The 24,081-nt window shown below is 44.2% G+C and overlaps 1 protein-coding gene across 1 annotated transcript in view; it reads right to left on the bottom strand.

Moving 5' to 3' along the window:
* The window catches only part of ndst2a (N-deacetylase/N-sulfotransferase (heparan glucosaminyl) 2a), a 109,607-nt gene that overhangs the window by 23,262 nt on the left and 62,264 nt on the right, over nucleotides 1-24,081 (bottom strand). The window contains exons 4-5 of the mRNA XM_043679076.1: nucleotides 23,340-23,525; nucleotides 20,411-20,539 (exon numbers count right to left, since the gene is read on the bottom strand). Coding sequence (XP_043535011.1) covers nucleotides 20,411-20,539; nucleotides 23,340-23,525 — 315 coding nt within the window. The remainder of the gene's footprint in view (nucleotides 1-20,410; nucleotides 20,540-23,339; nucleotides 23,526-24,081) is intronic.

Raw genomic sequence — 24,081 nt, 5'->3', positions numbered from 1 at the left:
GAGAGGATAGGGAGAGGAAAAGGAGAGCACTAGGAAAGAAGAGGCAGACTGAATAATAATTAGTCTTTTAGTGGCAGGGAATGTTAACAGAAACACTCTAGAATAATGATTCTGATCTCCAGGAAAAAGGTCCCACCATGGCCTTGTCTCACCCAATGAGCCTAAGCCCCTCCAATCCTACAACCCTCGACCATCTCTGTGCTACTGCAGTGAGTGTGGGATCCAACGACAGTTTCATGCTGAGAGTTAGGGTGCACACAAATCAGAGGGTCAAAGAAGCAGAAACATTGCAAATCCAACCAGTCCCTTTGTTAACAATCCACAAAGACTCGAAGAAGGTGTGTCTGCGGTGTACCACGTGTCGTGGGAAGGCAGTACCTTTCTCCAAAGGGTGCTAGTTGTCAGAGCAAATCCCAACTTCCTGAATCCGAGCTTTTATTGTGGATACAGCCTTTAACAGTGGCAGGCCTGACACAAATCACTGAGGAAATATTTACCTTGTACAGATTCAGTCGTTAGTGAAGCAAACTCATTAATGGTTAACGGGGTGAGTCGAAAGCAGAATGACCCCAGTGGTCCAAGTTCAATCCCTGTTACTGGCTCATGGGCAGTTGTCCTGTTGCCTTGTCCCATGTCAGATCGAGCTATAATTGTCTTTCACTAATGAAGAGAGGTCGAGGGTTCATTCTGGGCTACGTCTAATTATCTTGCCAGACATTATAACATTGAGCATGACGGGAGCTGGGGACAGTAAGAGAGAGTGGGAGCTGTTGGCTGTCTTACTGATTACCTCGTCACTGTCCTTGGTATTGGACCTCACTATTTGCAGTACCATATTCTGATAGGGTCAATTACTTATTCACACCTAGCGATAGGCTGAATGTGAAAACACACAGCTTTTGGAAAAATCAAAATGGCATCTCTTCCCCATGTCGAAGTAGCAGATGATTCATGACAGATGCCCTCGGTATCTCTGAACCTCTAAGTCTGTGTCTCTGACACACAAACACAAATATAAAATCTTAGAATCCCTCCAGTGCCGAAGGAGGCCATTTGGCACATTGAGTCCACACCGACCCTCCAAAGAACATCCCACCCAATCCTTGTAACCCTGCATTTCCCATGGCTCATCCACTGAACTTGCACATTTTTGGAGGAAACCAGAGCACCCAGAGGAAACCCACGCAGACACGGAGAGAATGTGCAAACTCCACACGGACAGTCACCCGAGGCAGGAAACGAATCCGGGTCCCTGGTGCTATGGGGCAGCAGTGCCACCTTTCCCCCGTGATTTGTACCAATTTGGTATAAATTACTCTACAGGTAACCTGGGCTGCAAAGCTGATTGTTACTTGCCGTGCTAAGAAGCCTGACAGACTCAGAAGGTTGGAGGTCTGTTTCCTCCTATGCCCAGGATCAAGATGGAGCCCGGAAATTGCCGTGTCGTTTGGTGAGGGGGAGAAGCCAGGCAGGACGCCTGCTTTTGGTTACTCCCAATGGAATACAACAATGTCGAAATCAGGATCGGGTTCCCGTGCGGAGTCCCCAGTCCGCAAACTCTCCTCGAACCATCACAATAACATGCTCACTTTCTGGATGTGGTTTCTGAATCGGTAACTCCGTGTGCCCACTGAACCTGTGCCAACTCTTTTACCGAGAATCCCTTTGCTGGCATGAACAGATACCATAAAACCTGTCACATGCCTCAATCTGAAGGTTACATACTTGTGTTTCATGGAGCTCCAATGTGTCCAGAAGGACTGCAGTGATTGTAACGAGGTCTGCCAATGGACCTCACAGACTATGAGTTCCATGATTGGGGCTGTTTACCTGCTCCAATCAGGGAGCCCTGGCTGACAGATACAAACAGGAGTGTCACCTGCACACACACGACATGGGTGCTAGGGGAAAACAAGCACTACCGCTGTTAGGCGGTATACATTTGGTATGCATAAAGAATACATTTGGTCAACAAACACACGGTTAGAAGGGTTTTGGATTTGGAGGAATGTTTCACCATATAGCAGAGACAGACAAAAGGGACTCCCAATGATAGGGGATATCTTAGGACCAGATAGAGCTGAGGAATGCTCTGAAGACAGTCGCTGGACTCAAAATGTGATGTCTGTCTGTCTCTGTGTCTCTCTCTCTCCCTCCTACAAATGCTGCCAGTCCTGCTGAGTTCCTCCCTGCGTTTCTTTCCAGCAAATGCAGCTTTTTGCTTTACTTTGTTAGAGCTGGATCGGTATTTGTTAAGTGAAAGTTTTCATAGAGGCGTCTGTCAGAATGTTTGATCTGCTTCAGTGACGATTTTGGAACGGAAGGTGGTGTGGGCGGGAGATCTCAGATGGCACCGTTACCCAAAGATATAAAGAAAAGCAAAATGCTGCAGATGTTGAAAACCTGAAACAGATTCAGAAAGTGCTGTAGAAACTCTGCACGTCTGGAAGCATCTGCAGAGAGTTAACGTTTCAAGTCTGGCATGACTTTTCTTTGGAGTTCTGTGGAAGACTGGCCATAGACTCGAAATGCTAAATCTCCCCGCAGATGCTTCCGGCAGCACTTTCTGCTTTGATTTTACTCATCCAAAGAGCCTCAGCTGTCTCCTGGCATTGGCGTGACGACCTCTCGGCCTCCCACAGCAGTCTCCCAGCATGGCATGTCACTGGCACAGTGTGGAGCCAATGCCTGATGCAGACTCGAAGCTAGGTGCCAGCGTGGCCCGCTTGACTGAAGTCTTTTGTGCAAAATGCTGGAGACTTTGCTTGCGTAACAAATCTCATAACTAAAGAGGCTGTGCCTAGGTACTCTTGTATCTAAGTTGGTGCTGTAATTGGCGATGTACAAACTTCTCACTGTACTCATTGAGTGTACATGACAGTAAAGACTATTCTCTGTTCTGTTCTATTCAACCCTTGAAGGCCATCCTCTTGTGTGCCTCCTGACTTGATTGATCTGCATGTGGCATTTCGGCTGAATCTCTGAAATATAAAGCAAGGTCAGAGTCTTAGGATAAGGGGCAGCAAATTTAAAACAGAGTTGAGGAGAGACTACTTCTCCCAAAGCGTTGTGAATCTGTGGAATTCGCTCCCCCAAAGTACGGTGGATGCTGCGACAGAGATTTGAGGAGGAGTTAGACAGATTTTAAATTGGAAATGGGTTGACGAGTTCTGGGGATAAGGCAGGAAAACGGGGGTGAGGAGCATACCAGCCATGATCGAATGGCGGGGACAGAAGAAATGCAGATGCTGGAATCCAAGGTAGACATGCAGGAGGCTGGAAGGACCCAGCAAGCCAGGCAGCATCAGGAGTGGAGGAGTCACACCCAAAACGACAACGTCTCCACTTCCTGATGCTACCTGGTATGGTGTGTTCTTTCAGCCTCCTGTCCGTCTACTTAAGATCGAATGGCGGAGCAGACTCGATGGGCCGAATGGCCAAATTCTGCTCCCATAGCTTCTGAGCTTATCAGTTGAAACAGAATGATATCTGGGAGAGGGGAGGGCCATCAGTCAGGCTGTACAAGTCACAAAGCAAAAAGCAGCCGATAATAATCACACAGGCCAGGGAGCAGAAGATCTGCCATTCGTTCAATTCAAAACCCTACCAAGCAGTCTCCAAACTCCGCGATGTTTGTGTCTGCTGCATTTCCCTGCCTTTGCAGCAATGACGATGGCTGGTCTCCCAATTAACTGAGCAGCTGAAGCCGATTTAGTTGTGCCGCTGTATTCCCCAAGTGGGATGGACAGCTGCCAATATAACACGGTCAGTCCCACCAGCACCACAAAGGGCTCACATGCCAATCAACAGATGTTCATCCACAAGTGACCCTGATTCCTTCTAACTGGGTGGTGGCGGTGTTAAATTATGATGGCACTGCGGAGGGTGAGTGAAGGCAAATCAGCACGCATCTAACTCTTGCTGATAACTCCAGACCTCTGGAGAAACAGGACTGAGGAGGGTAACACCCTGCAATGGTTGGAACAAACTCCCAGCTTCCTTGCTGCCTTTTTAAATCCTGGGAGGTGCGGATGAGACCCACATCAACTGAACTAACTCGACAGACACAGTAGCAGGAACAAATTAACGTTGGGTCATGGCCCACGGCAGTTCACTTGGGTTGAGGCCAGGTGCCTGCAGATCCAGGAATGGAGAACCAGAAGATCAGGCTGAACCAGATAGAACAACAACTGGCATTAGGGTGGCACCTCTAACCAAATGTCACTAAGTGCTTCACAGGAGTGCTACCGAACAAAAACTCGTCACAGACTTGGATAAGCAGAGGTCCAGAGGATTGGCCAAAATTTTGAGGAGTTGCAAAATGGATGGAGAGACGCAGACAGTTTTAAGGAAGGAATTTTGGGGCTCAGGAAGCTAAAAGTATGGAAATCGCTGGTGGAACAAAAGCGATCAGGGAGGCACAGGAATTCAGAACTGGAGGGGCAGACAGATCCGGGAGAGAGATGGAGCTGGGGGTGATTGAAGACATAGGGAGGGGCAGGACAGGAACAGCTTTGTCAGAACAGGAAATAGGGCAAGGCAGTGAGAAGACAAGGTGATAGGCTGAAAGAGAATGGGTCCAAGTTAGGATACAGGTTGCAAGTAGTTTTGATGAACTCAGGCTTTTTGGAGAATGAACAAGGAGATGGCAAATGCCTGGACTCCCAAAGGGGTGTCTGAGGAAGAACAATTAAAGTACTGAGAGATGAGGGAAGCCAGGGGAGACACACAAGGTTGGAGGTGGGTGGGGTGTCTGGTAGCAGGTTTAAGTTGGTGATGCTTTGTGTAACGATAGCCTGGGCAGCTTGGTAACAGAAAACCAAATTACAGACGCAGAATTTTTTTTTGTTGAACAGGGTGATGTTCACTCTTGAATTGAGACAACGCAACTCATCTCTTTCACTCAACCAGGAGCTGCTACATCTCCAATAACTGACATGCAATAGAACTTAACGTTTAGATTCTGCTCCTTGTTATATACTCTATGTAAACAATACTTAACATTTTTCAAAGCCCTTACTGTGATCAGTTGTTATCAGGTTGGAACAAAGGTTATTTCATTTATTTTAGCTTTCACAGAGATGCCTTTATCACAGGGAAGTATTATACATTGTTGATGCAAAACAGCCTCCTTTGGCAGTTCCCTAATGAACTGCACACACAATCCTTGGTTCAATTTACTTTCCTTCCTTTTGTTGCTGCACAGTAAACTTTGCAAAGTTATTTGCTTTTGCACGAGGAGAGAAATTTGACCCATTCATGGAACGGATTCTGAACAAGTCTGTTTAAATATTAACTACAACGAAACATGTGTATTCGGCAAGTGAACAAAAAAGATCATCTCATTAACTTGGCTCGGAGTTGGGGAGAAAGATACACTCTATTCACAACATAATCCAGCTCAATATGTGAGTCAACATGGGCTGACAGACACGATTCAGCCTCCTGACCCTCACCAGGTCCAAGGAGGGTGTATCCTCCAGCAGTGCTTCGTTTATTGCAAATTCAGAACCCACCCTCTCTCTGCTTCCTTGCAGAATGATTATGTGGGGTAGCAGCTTGGTAATAGCAATATGATACAGTCATAGAGATGTACAGACCCCCCACCCCCATCCCAAACACCCCAGGCCGACCAGATATCATAACCCAATCTAGTCCCATTTGCCAGCACTTGGCCCATATCCCTCCAAACCCTTCCTATTCATATACCCATCCAAATGCCTTTTAACTGTTGTAATTGTACCAGCCTCCACCCCTTCCTCTGGCAGCTCATTCCATACACACACCACCCTGTGTGTGAAAAAGTTGCCCCTTACATGCCCTTTAAATCTTTTCCCTCTCACCCCAAATCTATGCCCTCTAGTTCTGGACTCCCCCACCCCAAGGAAAAGACTTTGTCTATTTATCCTATCCATGCCCCCTCATGATTTTATAAACCTCTATAAGGTCACCCCTCAGCCTCCGACGCTCCAGGGAACACAGCTCCAGCCTGTTCAGCCTTTTCCTATAGCTCAGATCCTCCAACCCTGGTAAAATCCTTGTAAACCTTTTCTGAACCCTTTCAAGTTTTACAACTTTTCCCAGAGTTGAAATGGCTAAAAATAGGGGGTGTGCACTTAAGGGAGAAATTTCAAAGTAGATGTGAGGGGCAAGTTTTTTTTTTTAAACAGAGAGAATGGTAGGCGTGTGGAACGCGCTGCCAGAGGTGGTGATGCTGGCAGATATGATTGGGACATTTAAGAGTAAGCAGATGCATATGCAAGGAATGCAGGAATATGGACCAAGGGCAGACAGAAAGGATTAGTTTACTTTGGAGTCATGTTCAGCACATCATGGGCTGAAGGGCCCGTTCCTGTGCTGTACTGTTCTATGTGCTCTCTCTCTGTTCTGTCTTAAGGGGCGATGAACAAAAAAAAGCTAGAGGTGATGAGGAAAAACCATGTTATACAATGCACAACCCTGCAAGAGTATTATGACGATGTTATGACGGCTTCAAGAGGTTATTTTTGTCCTGGGTTTTGTTTTGAAAAGAGAGATTGAACAAGTCACAAGCTATCCGTAAGAAAGTAAACAGCTTGTGGGGGCCTTTTTTTTTTATTAAGGTTGGAACAACAGAAGCAACCTGGCTGGGTGTGGCCAGCTCTCACAGAAAGCTTTCTCTTTTTTTTTTAGTTTTGAGGTTTAGCTTTCAGTAGTTGCTGTTGTGGGCTTGAAGTTGAATCGGCTATCTTTTCCCTTTTTTCGGTTTCATCTAGAAGCTGGGGATTACCTGTGAGACAAATCTGTCCTTGGTTAGACACACCATTGTTCTGCCATTCTCTCATTCCAATCAGTTAATCTGAACTGTCAACATCCTTTCTCCCCCAGCAGTCTACACCATACCCCCTACCAACTCCATCCACGACTCCCCCACCCCCCAACTATAGCAGAAATGCTGCCCCCTCCACACTTCACATCCATGATGAAGAGTCATCTAGACACGAAACGTTAGCTTGCTCTCTCTCCATGGATGCTGCCTGACCTGCTGTGATCTCCAGCATTTTGTTGTTTTTAGTACAGATTCCAGCTTCTGCAGTAATGCGTTCCTCTACTTTTCTGAAGTTGCCTTTTTGCCAAAGAGTGTGTTTATGGGATGTTATTAGAACTTTATAAGATAATGAGAGGTCTAGATAGAGTTGATGATAGTTGTCTTTTCCCCCAAGTTGGGAAATTTCAAGACTGGGGGCACATTTTTTAAGTTGCAAGGGGAAAGATTTAAAAAAGACATGCCGGGGAAATGTTTCACACAGAGGGTAGTCTGCGTGTGGAATGAACTTCCTGAGGAAGTGGTGGATGTGGGTAAAATTACAACATTTAAAAGACCTTTGGATGGACACATGAACAGGAAAGGTTTGGAGGGATATGGGCCAGGAGCAGGCAGGTGGGACTAGTTTATTTGGGATTATGTTCGGCATGGATTGGTCAGACTGAAGGGTTTATTTGACTCTATATTGGAACAGTTAATTAGTAATAGGTACTGTATCTATTATTCAATTAAGTTTTCTAATAGAGTTAAATTATTCTAACTTCCTCTTGCTTTGTTTGTATTTTAACTATAATGTTTAAAATAAATTTTGTTTTGCTTAACCAGTAGTTTGACCAGTCACATTGTGTCTGGTACACAGTATGTTACAATCACCTTTAAAATAAAAAAAAATTAGGGTTTAAACTATCTTTTTGAAATATTTTGAGGGGTGTGGTCTGGTCCATAATGGCATTAGAAACAGATCGACAGTATGCCCATGAAAAGGGAGCTGGGCAGACAGCAGAGAGAGAAAATAATTGCAGGGAGAATGGGCCAAGAGTAAGGTGAGTGAGATTAACCAGATTGTGTTGCTTTTATAAAGAACTGGTACAGACAAAATGGGCTAAGTGGCCTCTTTCTATGCCATACTTTACAACTCTATGTCACTGAGTTCCATTTGAACTTGGATTGAGGACACAGGGGCTCCTGCAGAAATTAATGATTCACCAAAGTAGAGCTTCCCCGCAGCATGGAGAAAATGGGATTGTAACCTGCCCATCACTGCATTGTGGGAGGAAACCGGAGCACCTGGAGGAAACCCATACAGACACAGGAAGAATGGAGTCATGCTGGAAAAGCACAGCAGGTCAAGCAGCATCCGAGGAGCAGGAAAATCAGGCAAACGCCCTTCATCAGGAAATCCTTTTCACATCCCAACGATTCAAAATGGCTCCCTTAGTTTCCTGATGAAGGGCTTTCACCTGGAATGTCGATTCTCCTGCTCCTTGGATGCTGCCTGACCTGCTGTGCTTTTCAAGCACCACTCTGATCTTGACTCTAATCTCCAGCATCTGCAGTATCCACTTTTGCCACGGGGAGAATGTGCAAACTCCACACAGACAGTCGCCCGAGGCTGGAATTGAACCCAGGTCCCTGGGTCTGAAGCTGAGCAGTGCTAACCACTGAGCCACCATGCCACCCAAAAGCTGGCTCACATTGGCTATTTGTGTCTTAAAAGGAGGAGAGATGAACAGAGGTTAAGGGAGGGGCTTTCTGGAGCTTGGGGCCTAGCCAGCTAAAAGAATGACTCTGAAATCTGTGAAAAAACTTTTTGGCAACCCAAGGATTCAAAATGGCTCCCTTAGTTTCCTGGGTAACAGCAATAATTAGTAGGAAAGGACATCAGGGCAATGTTATGGATTGTGTGCGAGACATATTGTCAGGTCCTGGTAAACATGCTGAGGGAAACCTGACGGATTAGCACATTTGTCCTCTTAACTACACCAATATGGACACACCGTCCTCCAGGACTTCCAGCACAAAGTGGCATAAAGCCTCATGACCTGAATGGCTTTGCTTCCTGGAAACAAGCTCCACTTATTTGTAGGAAACAGCCCAAACTAATTTAAAACCTACGGCCATGGCTTAGGATTGATAAGGACGTAAAACTGAATTTTTTTGCAGGACTGGAAAGCGTGGGACTAACCAATAACAGATGGCCGCGACACAGTGACGGATGGTACAACATGTAGGCCTGACTAAGGGAGTGGTTCCCTTATGACTCAGTTTATACATCAGCTAGTAATTCAAAATCAAAATCATCCCAGTAGAATGTGAAGCCCAAGCATAAATCACATCAATTAAAGGGCTTGGCATTCACAAGTGCAATGAAATGAAGCCAACTAATGTGCAATTTAAACAATTCTTTTGCATTTAATTTAGCAAAGGCATTTCCTGATTTGAATGAAGGGCTCCAGTGGGACCAATAATACTCCAAATCAGATCCCTATTCTGTGCTGGACCAGCCAATCTCCAATGAAACAGGAGGTTTTCATTAACACTTTAATTGCATGTTGGAAATCACATAACACCAGGTTATAGTCCAACAGGTTTAATTGGAAGCACACTAGCTTTTGGAGCGACGCTCCTTCATCAGGTGATTGTCAATCACTGTGCAAGGACTGTAACAAACACTACATTGGACAAACAGGCAGAAAACTAGCCACCAGGATACATGAACACCAACTAGCCACAAAAAGACATGACCGTCTCTCACTAGTATCCTCACATACGGATGAGGAAGGACACCACTTCGACTGGGACAATACATCCATCCTAGGACAAGCCAAACAGAGACACGCACGAGAATTCCTAGAAGCATGGCATTCCAACCGGAACTCTATCAACAAACACACCGAGTTCGACCTTATCTACCTGAGAAAAGGAACAGCAAGTGACTTCACCACAAGAAATATCACCACAGGAAATGACATCACCAACCCAAAGAAACCCAAACATATAAACAGAAAGCAGGAATTTTCAGCATTGCTTCGCATGAGGTCCACTGAAGATGTTACCTAGTAAGGTAACGAAACGCCTGGAAATGAACCTTTCAGCTCAGCGAGCAAACCTATATCCAAAATTAGCGTCACTTGCAATGCGAATACGGATCACATCGACGACTGAGTTTTGCAATGCTGGTCGAATAGTTGTCACTTTGACAGAGATAATTCCCTGATTCTCTCTCAAGACAAAACCATTTATTCCCTCACATTCCTGATGAAGGGCTTACGCCTGAAATGTCGATTCTCCTGCTCCTCGGATGCTGTCTGACCTGCTGTGCTTTTCCAGCAACACACTCTTCGACTCTGATCTCCAGCATCTGCAGTCCTCACTCTCTGCAGTTATTCCCTCCCCTCCACCAGAGAGAGAAAGTAGGGCCTCAGTTAAAAATCATCTTAAATACGACATCTCCCATAATGCAGCACACCTCCTCCCCTCCCCCCACCCGCTATCACACCGGAGGATCAAGTCTTGAGTTCAACTCCAACAGTGGGACTTGAACCCACAGCCTTCAGAACCAGAGGTGAGAGTGCTACCCACTGGGTGATGGCTGGGGTAAAACAGCAGTGCAGCTCCTCAAACTCTAGAATGAGTTTTGGCCCCCTGTCACTCACTCACTCACTCACCTATATATTGAACTCAGGTATCAAGGAGTTTTAAAATAAGGAGGTGACACATGAAATGCAGGCTTGCCCTGCAGAAGAACTTTTCAGTTCTGGAAAGGCTGACAAATAAATTGCTAAAACAGTCCTTCAGAGTTCTCCAAGGGGCAAATTGAAATTAAAACGTTGCAAGTTCCCCTCCAAGCTACTCACCATTCTGACTTGGAAATATATCGCCGTTCCTTCGCTGTCACTGGGTCGAAATCCTGGAACTCCCTCCCTAACTGCATTGTGGGTCAAACCACAGCAGGTAGAGTGCAGTGGTTCAAGGAGGCAGCTCACCACCACCTAGGGACGGGCAATAAATGCTGGCCAAGCCTGTGATGCCCACATCCCATAAATTAATAAATCAAAACAAAGTTTCTGCAAGAGACTCCTTTGGCACCACACTGCAGAGCATGATCAGTATAAGGACTATTCCAAGATTGAGGCCAGCTTGTATGTGCAGCATCGAGGGACTGCCACATTGTGGGAGATGCCATCTTCAGGTGAAACATTCACCTAAGATCATAGCTAGCCATTGAGGTGGCAATGAAGGATCCCATTGCACTTTCTCAACAGCCCATATCCTGGTTGTCACTCCACCGTGAACCAAGTGCTACTTAAAAATGAACAAAAGACAAGTACAGCACAGGAACAGGCCCTTTGGCCTGCCAAGCCTGTGCCAATTAGCATACCCTAACTAAACTAAAAAAACAAACATTCTGCCCTTATTCAGTCAGTATCCCTGTATTTCCTCCCTATTCATGTAACCATCTTGATGCCTCTATAATGTTGCCAAGGTGCCTGCTTCCACCACCTCTTCTGGTGTTGTGTTCCAGGCTCCGACCACTCTCTGCCTGAAAGCCTTCCCTCGCACTTCTCCCTTAAACTGTCCCCCTCTCACCTTGTGCTCCCTTGTAATTGAAACTTCAATCCTGGGAGAAAGCCTCTGACTATCCACCTTATCTGTGCCTCTCATAGTTTTGTAGACCTCTATCAGGTCTCCTCTCAGCCACTGTCATTTCGGTCAAAGCAATCCTCATCCTTTTAACCTTCATCTGAATGTGTTATTCCTTCATTCACAATGTTACCCGTGTGGGTTGTCTCTACTGTTGCCAACTCACTGTACGAGAATGACTTTTGGAACATGTGGAAAGGCATGACAAGGCTTTATAGGAATGACATGCTTTCCTCTGTCGAAGTGAACACAAACCCATCTGCTTGTACAAACAAGCCAATATTTCAGATGAATTACCCACACGGTACTTATGTGAGGGGGATAGGGGAACTAACTGATGGGATAATCACAGGCTACCAGCAATTATTATCCATTCTTGGAGACAGTGCTGGGGAGCTGCCTTATAGAACTGTTGCAGTCCATGTAGACCCACAATGCCGTTTGGGAAGGAATTCCGGGATTTTGTCCCAACAACAGTGAAGAAACAGCAAACTATTTCCAAGTCAGGATGGGGAGTGGCTTGGAGGGGAACTTGGTGGTGGTGGTGTTCCCACATATCTGCTGCCCTTGTACTTCAGGATAGAAGGGTAGGTCTGGAAGGTGTTGGCTGAGGAGCTTTGATGAGTTGGTGCAGTGCTTCATGTAAAAGGCACACACTGCTGTGACTGTGCATTGGTGGTGGAGGAAGTAAAAATCGTGAAAGGTGCGTGAATGTTTTGTCCTGGATATGCCAAACTTTCTGAGGGCAGTTTGCGCCACACCCACCCAAAGCAACTGGAAGATGCCAACACATGCTTGACATGTTTTACCCCCCAATCAAATCCAGAGTGCTCATCATTGCAATAATTCACCACAGAAACTGCAGCAGATTGAAGAACAGCAAAGGATTTCTCCCTGTATCTCTCAACCATATTCATCCTCAATCAACCTCTCTTGGCCATGATCACATTACTGTCTTTGGGAACTTGCTGTAGGTGAATTGGTTGCAGTCTTGCCTCATTACAATAGTGACCGCAATTGAAAAGTACGTAATTGTAAAGCTCTTCGGATATTTCAGTGCTGTGAAAGGGTCTATGTACATGGGAGTGTCTGTATCGGACTTTAATCGGGCCTCATCAACACGCATTTGCAGATTTGTACTTGCAAATACATTCTATTTTGTTTAAAAAGCACACAATCTGTAGACAGTCAGTCAATGTGGCATTTTATAAATTCATACTTCGGAAATAAAACCAGTCTGACTCCAGGTTAAGACAAAGACAGACTTGAAACAAGGCCTCACACCTAAAATGCATTGCCTGACCTGAGATGTCACCTCTTTTATACTAATAAAACCTTAAATTATCTCAGGGCAGTGACTTGAAAGAGATTCTGGAATTTCCACATTAATCTATTGAAATCTGTGGCATCTCCATTCTAAGTGATTAAAGACTTAACAGCCATTTAAGTTTGTTCAATACATTCGCTGCAGTTGTATGACCCTTTGATTTCTTACTTATAAATTCTGTGTGTGATGTATTCTCCTTTACTAGTTACCTGGAGGAGGAGTGGGGCTCCGAAAGCTTGTGGGTTCAAATAAACCAGTTGGACTACAACCCGGTGTCATGTGATCTTTGACTTTGCCTACCCCAGTCCAACACCGGCACCTCCATACCTAAGCATAATGGACAGAGATCATCTCCCATATTCGATCTCTCACTATCAGATGCCAGGAGGTCTATCAACTGCTTTAGGCCACTCAGGAAGCCAGAAGAAAATGGGCACCCTGAGCATGAAATGGCAGGGAGACATGAGCCAATGAAAAATCGGCGATCCCATTGACCATAAGATTAGGCACAAAAGTAGACCATTCAGCCCATCAAGTTTGCTCTGCCATTCAATGAGATCATGGCTGATAATCCTTAAAATTGTGTCAAAAGACATGACCCGCTGTCGCTAGTTTCCATACCTACAGACAAAAGAAGGACACCACTTTGATTGGGACAACACACACACCCTAGGACAGGCGAAACAAAGACACGCATGAGAATTCTGACAGGCATGGCATTCTAACCAGAGCTCCATCAATAAATACATCGACTTAGATCCTAACTATCTTTTCTTGAAAAAAAGAACTGGAAATAACAACATACACCTTCAGAAACCAAAATCTATAAACCAAGAGGCGGGACATACCACCAGCGCTCACTGATGATGCTATCTAGTCATGGTGACAAAATGTCTGAAAACAAGCCTTCCAGCTCAATGAGCTAACTTACATACTTATCAACCTGAGCTACACACCTTCTCAAAAATTGCTGACAATGCTCAGCTCCGTTTTCCTGCTTTTTCCCCCCATAACCCTTCATTCCCTTAATTAAAACTCTGCCCGTCTCAGCCTCGAATGTACTTAATGATTCAATACCCTCTGTGGTAAAAAAAATTCCAATGATTCCGAGAGAAACAAATCCCTCCTTTATCTTGGTCTTGAATTGTGTGACCCTTATTGTGAGTTAATGCCCTCTGATCCTCACATGGAGAAATAACTTCTCCACACCTTCTCTATAAAGCCAAGAAGAATCGCGTATCTTCAATAAGGGCTGCCTCTTGGATTTCTATAGTCCAACAGGCGCAGTTCCCATCCATTTAACTTCTTCTCATCAGCCAGTCTCTCCATATCTGCTACCATGCCTAGTGAACCTACACTGGACTGCCTCCAATGCCAGTCTACTTTTCCTTAGATAAGGGGCCCAAAACTGGTCACAGTATTCTAGCTTTGGCCTGGTTAGTATCTTGCATAAGGACTGAAGGCAGGGAGTCTCCAGGGTGGAGAGATAAATGGGAGGGGGGTGGGGGTGGGGAGATTGCATTGCTACATTCTCCCCACCCCCACCCCCTCCCATTTATCTCTCCACCCTGGAGGCTCCTCGCCTTCAGTCCTGATGAAGGGCTTTTGCCCGAAAAGTTGATTTTCCTGCTCCTCGGATGCTGCCTGACCTGCTGTGCTTTTCCAGCACCACTCTGATCTAGACTCTGATCTCCAACATCTGCAGTCCTCACTTTTGCCTAGTATCTTGCATAATTTTAGTGAGACATTCCTATTTCTATACTCCATTTTCTTCAAAATAAAGGCTGACATTCCATTTTCCTTCCCTATTTCCCAGTGAATTTGGATACTAACTGTTTGGTCAAGAACTCCCAAATCCCTCTGTTCTGTAACTTGCTGCAGTTTTTCTTCATTCAGGTGGCAGTCAGTTCTTCTACTCTTCCTGCCAAAGTGCCTCACCTCATCTCCTCACATTATATTCCAGCTTGAGAAGTTTCCTTGTCCATCCACTCAAACCTGTTTGTTTCCCTCTGCAGATGCTTTGTATCATTCTCACCACTTGCCTTCCATCTATTTTGGGTCATTTGCAAACTTGGAAGAAGTATGTGCACTTTCCACATCTAAGTCTTTCACATTTACTAATAACAAATTGTTATGCCAGCACACCACTAGTTATAGGTTGCCATCCTGAAAATGTACCGTCTTCTAGCAGTCAGCCAATACTCTGTCCAAGCTAATATATAGACTTGTAGGACTTGTTACTGCAGATGCTGGAATCTGTACTGAAAACTAAAAAATGCTGATGACAGTGGGTCAGACAGCATCCAAGGAGAGATCCTAAGCTAATGTTTTGTGTCCAAGTGACTCTTCATCGGTGCTGACATGAAGTGTGCAGGAGGCAGCATTTATGCAATCGACAAAGTTCACCTTCTGCTGCCCCCCCCCCCCCAAACTTCACGTCCGCTCTGATGAAAGTCACTTAGCCTCGAAACGTTAGCTTGTTCTCTCTCCATGGATGCTGCCTGACCGGCTGTGATCTACATCATTTGTTTTCAGTAATATGTAATGTCCATGGGCTCTTATTAAGTAGCCTAAAATGTGGAACTTTATCAAATGCATTCTGAAATCCAATATATTATATTCACTACTTCCCCTTTATCTATCCTGTAGTTCTCCTTAAAGACCTTAGCAAATTTGTCAGGTATGATTTCCCCTTCATGAAGTGATGCAGATGTTGCTTGATCATAGTAGATATTTCTAAATGCTTTATCACATCCTTTATACTAAACTCTAACATTAAACTGAGTGGCCTATAGTTAGCAGTTTTTTAAAAATCTACCTTCCTTTTTGAGTAAATGTATTACATTACTCCACTTGACAGGATCTCTCCTGTTTTATCTCTGAAATAAGGGCTCAGGAGATGCCAAAATCTATCCGACAGCAATCGCAGCCTGTAACAATTTCAAAATAATCTTTTCCGCATGAAGTGCTATGAGCAATGCAAAGTGCATTTAAATGTAAATTCTTTGTTACTGAATCCTCAGGTTACACTGCAGAGCTGTAATGTAATTTACCCAGAGAAGGCATTATTGTTAAGTTGATAAAAATGGTATTATCCATCTTGAAAAATAGTTGAGCGCATGTTGTAACAAAATAATCTGGATCAAGCAATTGAGTTCCAACTGAGCAGCACGAGGATGTGACCTTGTCTTCTGGTTAGCTATACATGTCCTTTGTTTCAACACACATATTAATTAAAAGGAGTGCTTTTTCCACATTGCCTGAATTCAACCTTCAAGGTACGTTTGAACACCTGTACAAACCTCCCAGACATTAGACCACCCATTAGAAAGAATTTATTTCAAGGGATGCACCAACTTCTAAGACATGGACTCAAGCCAAAAGTTACACATTCCATCAGCAAGATATACCACTGTTATTTTTTCTCTGCTTGACTGCCAGCTTGATTGTGACACATGCAAAGATGAGGGTAATAAATTCATTGCAGAAACTTTAATGTGAACAACTACCTAGAGGGATTACAAAGCCCAATGCATAATCAAGGAATTCAAAAGAAAATGTGGATGTGCTGGAAAAGGAATTTCACAGCAAGGCATTCTTCGTTGAGATGTTGACTGACCGCCTGTCTATTCTCAATCTGCCCTTGTCTTTTTTTTTTACCTGCAGCATTTTGGCAACTGCAGGGGTCTTGGGCAACATCAAAGCCACATGGTCTTATGAGGAAAGGCTGAGAGACTTGGGTCTGTTCTCATTGGAAAGAAGAAGGCTAAAAGGGGATTTGATAGAGACATACAAGATGATCAGAGGATTAGATAGGTAGACAGTGAAAGTCTTTTTCCTAGAATGATGACGTCAGCGTGTACAAGGGAGCATACCTACAAATTGAGGGGTGATAGATTTAAGACAGATGTCAGAGGCATGGTAAGGGCGTGGAATGCCCTACCTGCTAATGTCGTCAACTCAGCCACATTTGGGAGATTTAAACAATCTTTAGATAAGCACATGGATGATGATGGGATAGTGTAGGGGGTCGAGCTTGAGAATAGTTCACAGGTCGGAGCAACATTCTGCGCTGTATTGTTCTATGTTCTAACAGTGAGGTCTAACTGTTACTGTGGTCTCCTGTGCACTGGGTAGAAGAAACACACATAAGGGTGATAAATATCTCTGCTTCTGGGTGCATGCCCCTGAGTCTCCAGTCGCTTGCCAAATACAGTCCCCATCCTCCTCGGAACTCAACTCCATACACTGTCCCATCAAAACTCAACAAACAGCATTCCAATCTTTCAATTCAGTGCCTGAACAAACTTCATGCTCCAACACAGTTCAACCATTTCACTGCTTCCCATATTTTGGACAGAGGTACTGGAATTGATTCTGTTACGGGTGCTATTTACACCTGCTTGAGACTATCTACTCTTGATTTATAGAGTCATAGGAAACAAACCCTTCGGTCCAACCAATCCATGCTGACCATAATCCCAAACTAATCTAGTCCCACCTGCCTACACTTGGCCCACATCCCTCCAAACCTCTCTTATTTATCTACTTATCCAAACGTCTTTTAGATTTTGTAACTGTACTCACATCCACCACTTCCTCTGGAAGTTCACTCCACGCATGAACCATCTTGTGCAAAATAAACCTCCCCCCATGTCTTTAAATCCTTTACCTCTCACCTTAATAATATGCCCATGAAAATATTTGACTCATGACCACCCATATCACCTTCCCCCATCATTGCTCAATTCATCTCTCTTGCGTTTCATTCAATCAATGACCTCCTCTCTTTCCTTGCATTGGTGAAAATTGGGTACCTCTCAAACCTTTTCTAAACTGGATAAAACATCACTGATGAGAAAGGGTGACTCTGCTCTCTCGTCTCTCAGATGGAGCCTGACCTGCTGAGCACGGCCTTGTATTTTTCTCTGCTCAGGTTTGATGACAGCTTTGAGTTGAAGGTTTGGTCTCTTCAAGGAGAAACAAATGGAGTTTGTTGGAGAATGCCCCAAGGGATTCTCTCAGGGAATGGTGTCCCATGGGTGAAGATCATTCAGAGATCAAGAGCGAATACAGAAAGACCGGAAGACTTCAGGTTTTCAATTCAGCAAAAAAAGATTACTTCCAGTTTTAGGAGGCCAAAACAAATGAATCGAGCAGGTGGGAATTTGAAGATTTTCTTCACGATCAGAGCTGTGCAGCTTAGCTATGATAAGCTGCGAAGCCATTAAGTTATCTCTGGCTGTTGCAGTGTTACAAGTTTACATAGGTAATTTTCACAGTAAACATCAACTCAGGAATTGATTATAATGAGAAAGTGTGACAGAAGAATGGACGCAGAGAGCAAGTCCTCAAAGATTGGATGATTTTTAAGCTGTTTATAAAATCTATTAATTGCATATTAACACTATAGATATTTACAGAGATTACACACTTCAGGTACAGGTGGGACTTGGAGCCAGGCCTCCTGGTCCAAGGATGCTACCACTGCCCCACAAAGGTGTCCATCTACCTGCTGTGACCCCCCCCCCCAACCTCCACCCCCCAAATTACAGAGAGACCCAATTTAATTAACATTGTGCAGGCCTAATTTCAGCTAACTTACGTTCCCACGTTAAAGCCCGTATCACAAATACTGATGGCTGACACCACAAGTGTGATGCCGCTAAATCGGATATTTCAGGAAAAGTTATCATCAGTTCCAGAACATTCCGCTGTTTGTAAATGACAACTGATCTCCTGTTGAGTAGCTTGGTTAAACTGGACAACAAAGTGTGTTATCTCATGTTGGGTGCTGTGTTTTATTCAGCTGCTGTGCTGTTGCTGTGTTGAACATGACCTGCCTTTGGAACCACTAGATTCTGATTGCTGAAAATACAAATACCAATTACAGATGAAAGAATTTTGCATATTGTCAGGTGCTTGTAAACTCCTGGCTCCAAGTTTATTGTCAAACAATTTACCCCTAATTGAACCTAATTGCACAAAATTAATGTTATTCTTTTTAGTATTTTCTATTAAATACTTTTATACTTTGGGAATGACAGGAACTCTCCATGTTCCTGTAGCTTTCCACAACATTACTTAAAACCAAGATTACAGGCAAATGCTCTTGGGACACAACACAAATTGTAACATGGCAGCTGAAGAAATTTAAATTTATTTAATTGATCTACATTGCTACGCCACATGATTATCATTGATTGTACTAAAAACCTATCTGTTTCACTAATGTCCTTTAGGGAAGGAAATCTGCCAATCCTTACTTGGTCAAGCCTACATGTGACTCCAGACCCACAGCAACCATCTGAAATTGTTTAAAGGACCAACCAATTCAAGGAAGGTGAACACAGGCAACAAATGCTCCTAACAGCAACGCCCAAATCCCATGGAAAAAAAAATCAATCCTTAAAAGAAAGAGTGACTTGATGCCTTGCTTTATAAAGCCTAGCAAGTGATTTGTCAAATAATGCACAATTTAATGTCCTCCTCTGTTGAAGTGACTCCAATTAATCTCACAAAAAACAATGATTGCTAAACCAACAGCGTAATAGCTCAGAATCAGTTTAATTGTTCTTTGATGATGTTTAATAATTTTGCAGCATGGTTAAGTAGATTGATTAGTTGAAATTTAAATTTCATCGGCTATGTTGGGGTTTGTCAGTTTAAAGGATGGGGATCAAAACCATCTACATTTCAAAATAATTATGTAATTGAGATGAAGCAATTGTTTGTGATTTATATGCATATTTCTCATCAACTCATTGAACAGATTAAGTTCTGCTGCACAGATTTCTGGAATTAGAGTTCTGTCTGTCACTTTTACTTCACTCCTTCCTGAGATGTGAACATCATTAGCAAGGCCAGTATTGATAACCTACTCCTATTGCCCTTGAACGAAGAGGCATCGTATACCAGGGTCATCCTCTGCCTTCCACAGTCATGTGACCAGCACAGCAAGTTCCTTTTTTCTTTAGCTTGTGAAGCCATCAGAACACATCAAAGATGGCATCAGAAATGCCAGGCTGAAATTGTGTGGACTCCCACAGCTGCTCAAACGACAGCTACTAATGGAACAGTAAAGAAACATGATAACAGCAGTCTGCAACTTTGAAGTTCAGGCAAAATACTGCAAAGCTGGAAATCTGAAAGAAACACAGAAAATGCTGGAGAAACGCAGTAGCAACTGTGGAGACAAAGAGAGTGAGAGAGAGTGTGTGTGAGAGAGAGAGAGAAAGAGAAAGAGAGAGAGAGAGAGAGAGATGAAGTGAGTGAAAGTGAGAGTGAGTGAGACAAAGTTTCTAATCTTGTCTGACTCTGCTTAAGAACTGCCAGTTCTCAAGGTCTCCCGCTGTCTGTTCTGAAGAAGTCATACTGGATTTGAAATGTTAACACTCTCTCTCTCTGCTTGACTCTGCACAGATGCTGCCAGAACAGTTGAGTTTGGCCAGCATTTTCTGTGTTTGTTTCAGATTTGCATTATCTGCGGTATTTTGCTTTTGCTTTGAAGTTGCAGACTGCTGTTGTCATTTTAATTAAAGTGACGATATGCAAGAAATAGTCTGTTCTAACTGTATCTCATCGCTGCGTGTGGGAATATTCCCACAGTGAGGTCTGCATGAAATCTAACTTACCGGATTCAGCAGCACAGTAAGGAAGAGCTCACCGCCCCGAATACTCTTATCCAACTCCTTAGAGCCTCCCGGATACTCATTATAAAAGATGGTATGCGTGAACAGTCCACAGGTTTGACGAGGCAGAACCTGGATGATGTGGGAGAAGGAGAGACAGAGAAAAATATTCATCAAGTTACTGTCAACATGGGTTTATCTGTGCACCAAGCGTTGTTGTGGCATGTTTTCCATTGTGTAAGAAAGCACTGAACTTGCAACCCATTTTCCATCGTGGAATCCAGACTGAAAAACATTCCGAATGGTTTTGAGGAATCCCAGGCTGCTGGAGTACAGGTTACTTGATGAGTGACACGCTTCAGTCCACAAACACTGGTGGCCAGGCTGTTTCCGTTTTGAAATCGAAATGTGAGAAGTTCCTTAAACGTTCGACAGTATTATCCATATCCCCAAATAAAAAAGTGAGAATTAAAATCCTTTGGCAAACATCACGTTATTCCCTTCTGCACTGCAGATCCTATACTAAAAATGGGGATACAGAGTTGGGGTTAGAGTTGGAGTAGTGTGTGTAAGTCTGGTTGCCTCACTGTAGGAAGGATGCGATTGTACTGGAGGCAGTGCAGGATGTTGCCTGCATGGGGCAATGCAGACAGACTCAAAAGGCTAGGGTTATTTTCCTTCAAGCAGACAAGGCTGGTTGTGATATACAAGATAGAGAGGGGCACACATAGTATAGGTAGCAAAAGAATTTCCCCTTCGTAGAGGGGTCAATTAACTAGGATGCATAGATTTAGGGCTACAAAGTTAAAAATCACAAAACACCAGATTATAGTCCAACAGGTTTATTTGGAAGCACCAGCTTTCGGATCCTTCATCAGGTGGTTGATGAAGGAGCGGCGCTCCAAAAGCCAGTGCTTCCAAATAAACCTGTTGGACTGTAATCTGGTGTTTTGTGATTTTTAACTTTGTACACCCCAGTCCAACACCGGCATCTCCAAATCATAGGTTTAGGGCAAAGGGGAGAAGGGTTAGAGGGGATACTAGGAACAGATTTTATTACCCATAGGGTTGTGGGTATCTGGAACTCACTGCCTGAAAGGGTGGTAGACATTTACAACATTTAACAAGTATTTAGATGATCATGTGAAATGCCAGAGCTGACAAGGCTACAGGCCAAGAGCTGGGAAATGGGACTACAGTAGATGGTACTTGATAAATGGTGCAGACATAATGGATCAAAGGGCCTGACTCTAAATGGGAACTCATTCTGCCACACGTAGCAGTAATTTATGGTTTCCCAATAATTGCAGAGTCACAGAGTGCAGAAGCTGCCCAGTCAGCCCATCAAGTCTACACTAAGAACAGGAGGAGGCCATTTGGCCCATTGTTCCTGCAACAGCTGTTCAAACAAGCATAATTACTTTGGGCCAATCTCTTATCCCCATACCCTTGTGCGCTATTTATATCAATTTTGTTTTGTATTCACTTGTGGGAGGCGGGCATTGCTGGCGAGTTCAGCATTTATTGCCCTAAATGGCCTTGAGGTGGCAGTAGTGAGTTGCCTTCTTAACCCACACCAGCCCATGTGCTGAGGGCTGACCCGCAATGCCCTTCAGGGAGGATTTTTCAAGATTCTGACCCAGTGACAGTGAAGGAATGGCAATATACAAAACAACCTCGATTAGCCGAACGAGACGGGAGGGGAGTATTTTGTTCGGATAACTGATTGTTTGGATAACGTTTTTACAGGAAATTGGCATCTTGTTCAGATAACCCAAAATTCGGATAATTGATGCTTGGATAACTGAGGTTGTTCGGTATTTCAAAGGCAGGATGGTTAAGTGGCTTGCAGGGAAACTACAGGGGGGGGCGGTGTTCCCTTGTAGTTGCTGCCCTTATCCTTCGAAATGGAAGTGGCAGTGTATTTGGAAGCAGCTGTGGGTTCGGACGTGGCTGTGGGTTTAGCAGCTAAGGAAGCTTTTTTGGTGAATTTCTGCAGTGCATCCTGTGGCCGTGTGGCACCATTGCCCCAGAATCAGAAGGTCAATGGTTCATGAAATTTGACCTGATACTTTGGTCTGAATTTCAGTGCAATATTGCACAATCAGAGGCACTGTCTTTCAGCTGAGTCATGAAACGGACAGCCTCTGCTCCTGCCTGCTTCAGGTGATATAATACATCTCAGACAGCTACTCTGGAGATGAGTAGAGGTGCTGGCCCCATCAACTTTCACCGCTGAACTAACTTTTATGAAATAAGTGATCCTGTCATAGAGTCATACAGCACAGAAAGAGGCCTGTCAGTCCAAGCCATCCACATTGACCATTATCCCAACCTAGTCCCGCCTGCCTGCATGTGGCCTATATCCCTCCAAACATTTCTTATTCATGAACTTATCCAAATGTCTTTTAACTATTGTAACCATATCCACATCCATCACTTGCTCTGGAAGTTCATTCCACACACAAACCTCTTTCTGTCTAATGAAGTTGCCCCTCAGGTCGTTTTTAAATCTTTCTCCTCTCATGCCCCCTGGTCTTGAAATCCCCCCAGGGAAAAGACACCTAACATTCACCTTATCTACACCCCTCATGATTTCATATTATGAGAACTCTATGGTTGTTGTATCTCCTACATGATGACAGCAATTATACTTGTACATCATTGTATATCAAATGCAAATCACTGGTTGCAAAGCATTTGGAAGATGTCCTGAAGTTTTTTTTTCTGAATGTAAGTCTTCTATTTTTATTTCTCAGACTGAGCAATTCCAGCCTCAACCACTGGGGGCGATAACAACACACAAGACAATCACTCTCATCGACTGGAGAAGGGAAGAAACGCTTTGCAAGACAAATTTCAACTGGTGATCCGCAGCAAATGACTCAGACACGCGAAACCACAACCGCATTAAGCTGTCAGAGGTACTCACCATGATACCATTGTGAATGAACCCTCTGCGATATCGGGCTGGCTTCAGGTGGGGGTACTCCTCTGTGCTGGTGACTCGGATACCCCAGATGGATTTCCAGGCTTCATAGAGCTGCTTGTGAACTGGGTATACCCCTGAATGATGTGGTGCCACTGCGTAACCCATGTCAATCGGGATACCGTGGTCCTGCAAGAGTCCGGGGCTTTGATTAGAAAGGACTATTCTGAAAGACAATTCAGCACGCGCAGCCCCTTCAATTACAACCTCATGGAACATGTCACGATCACCATTCCAATGACTGCAACAGAATACAAGCAGTTCTGCAACATCAAAAGGTTAAGCACAGTATTATTGAGCAAAGAATTGTGGATGTTGGAAATCTGAATCAAAAACAGAAATTGCTGGAGAAACTCAGCAGGTCTGGCAGCGCCTGTAGAGAGAGAAACAGAGTTAGCACTTTGAGTCCGTTAGACCATAAGAAATTGGAACAGGAGTAGGCCACTCTGCCCTTCGATCCAGCTGTGCCATTTAATAGGATCAAAGCTGATCCAACATTCCTCACGTCCACTTTCCAGAGTTTTCCCCAGTACTCCTGATTCCCCTACCAATCAAGAATCATCCGCCCAGACCTCCCCCCTCACTGAGGACGAATGATCAGTCCTCAGCAAAGGACTCACCTTCATCCCCCTCCGTCCACGCATCAATGAATTTAATACACACGTTGACGTCGAACAATTCTTCC

Source organism: Chiloscyllium plagiosum, chromosome 38, assembly GCF_004010195.1.
Source record: "Chiloscyllium plagiosum isolate BGI_BamShark_2017 chromosome 38, ASM401019v2, whole genome shotgun sequence".
In the NCBI taxonomy this organism is placed as follows: Eukaryota; Metazoa; Chordata; class Chondrichthyes; order Orectolobiformes; family Hemiscylliidae; genus Chiloscyllium; species Chiloscyllium plagiosum.
Note: the sequence above shows the minus strand (reverse complement) of the source record. Positions and strands in the feature narration are given on the sequence as shown.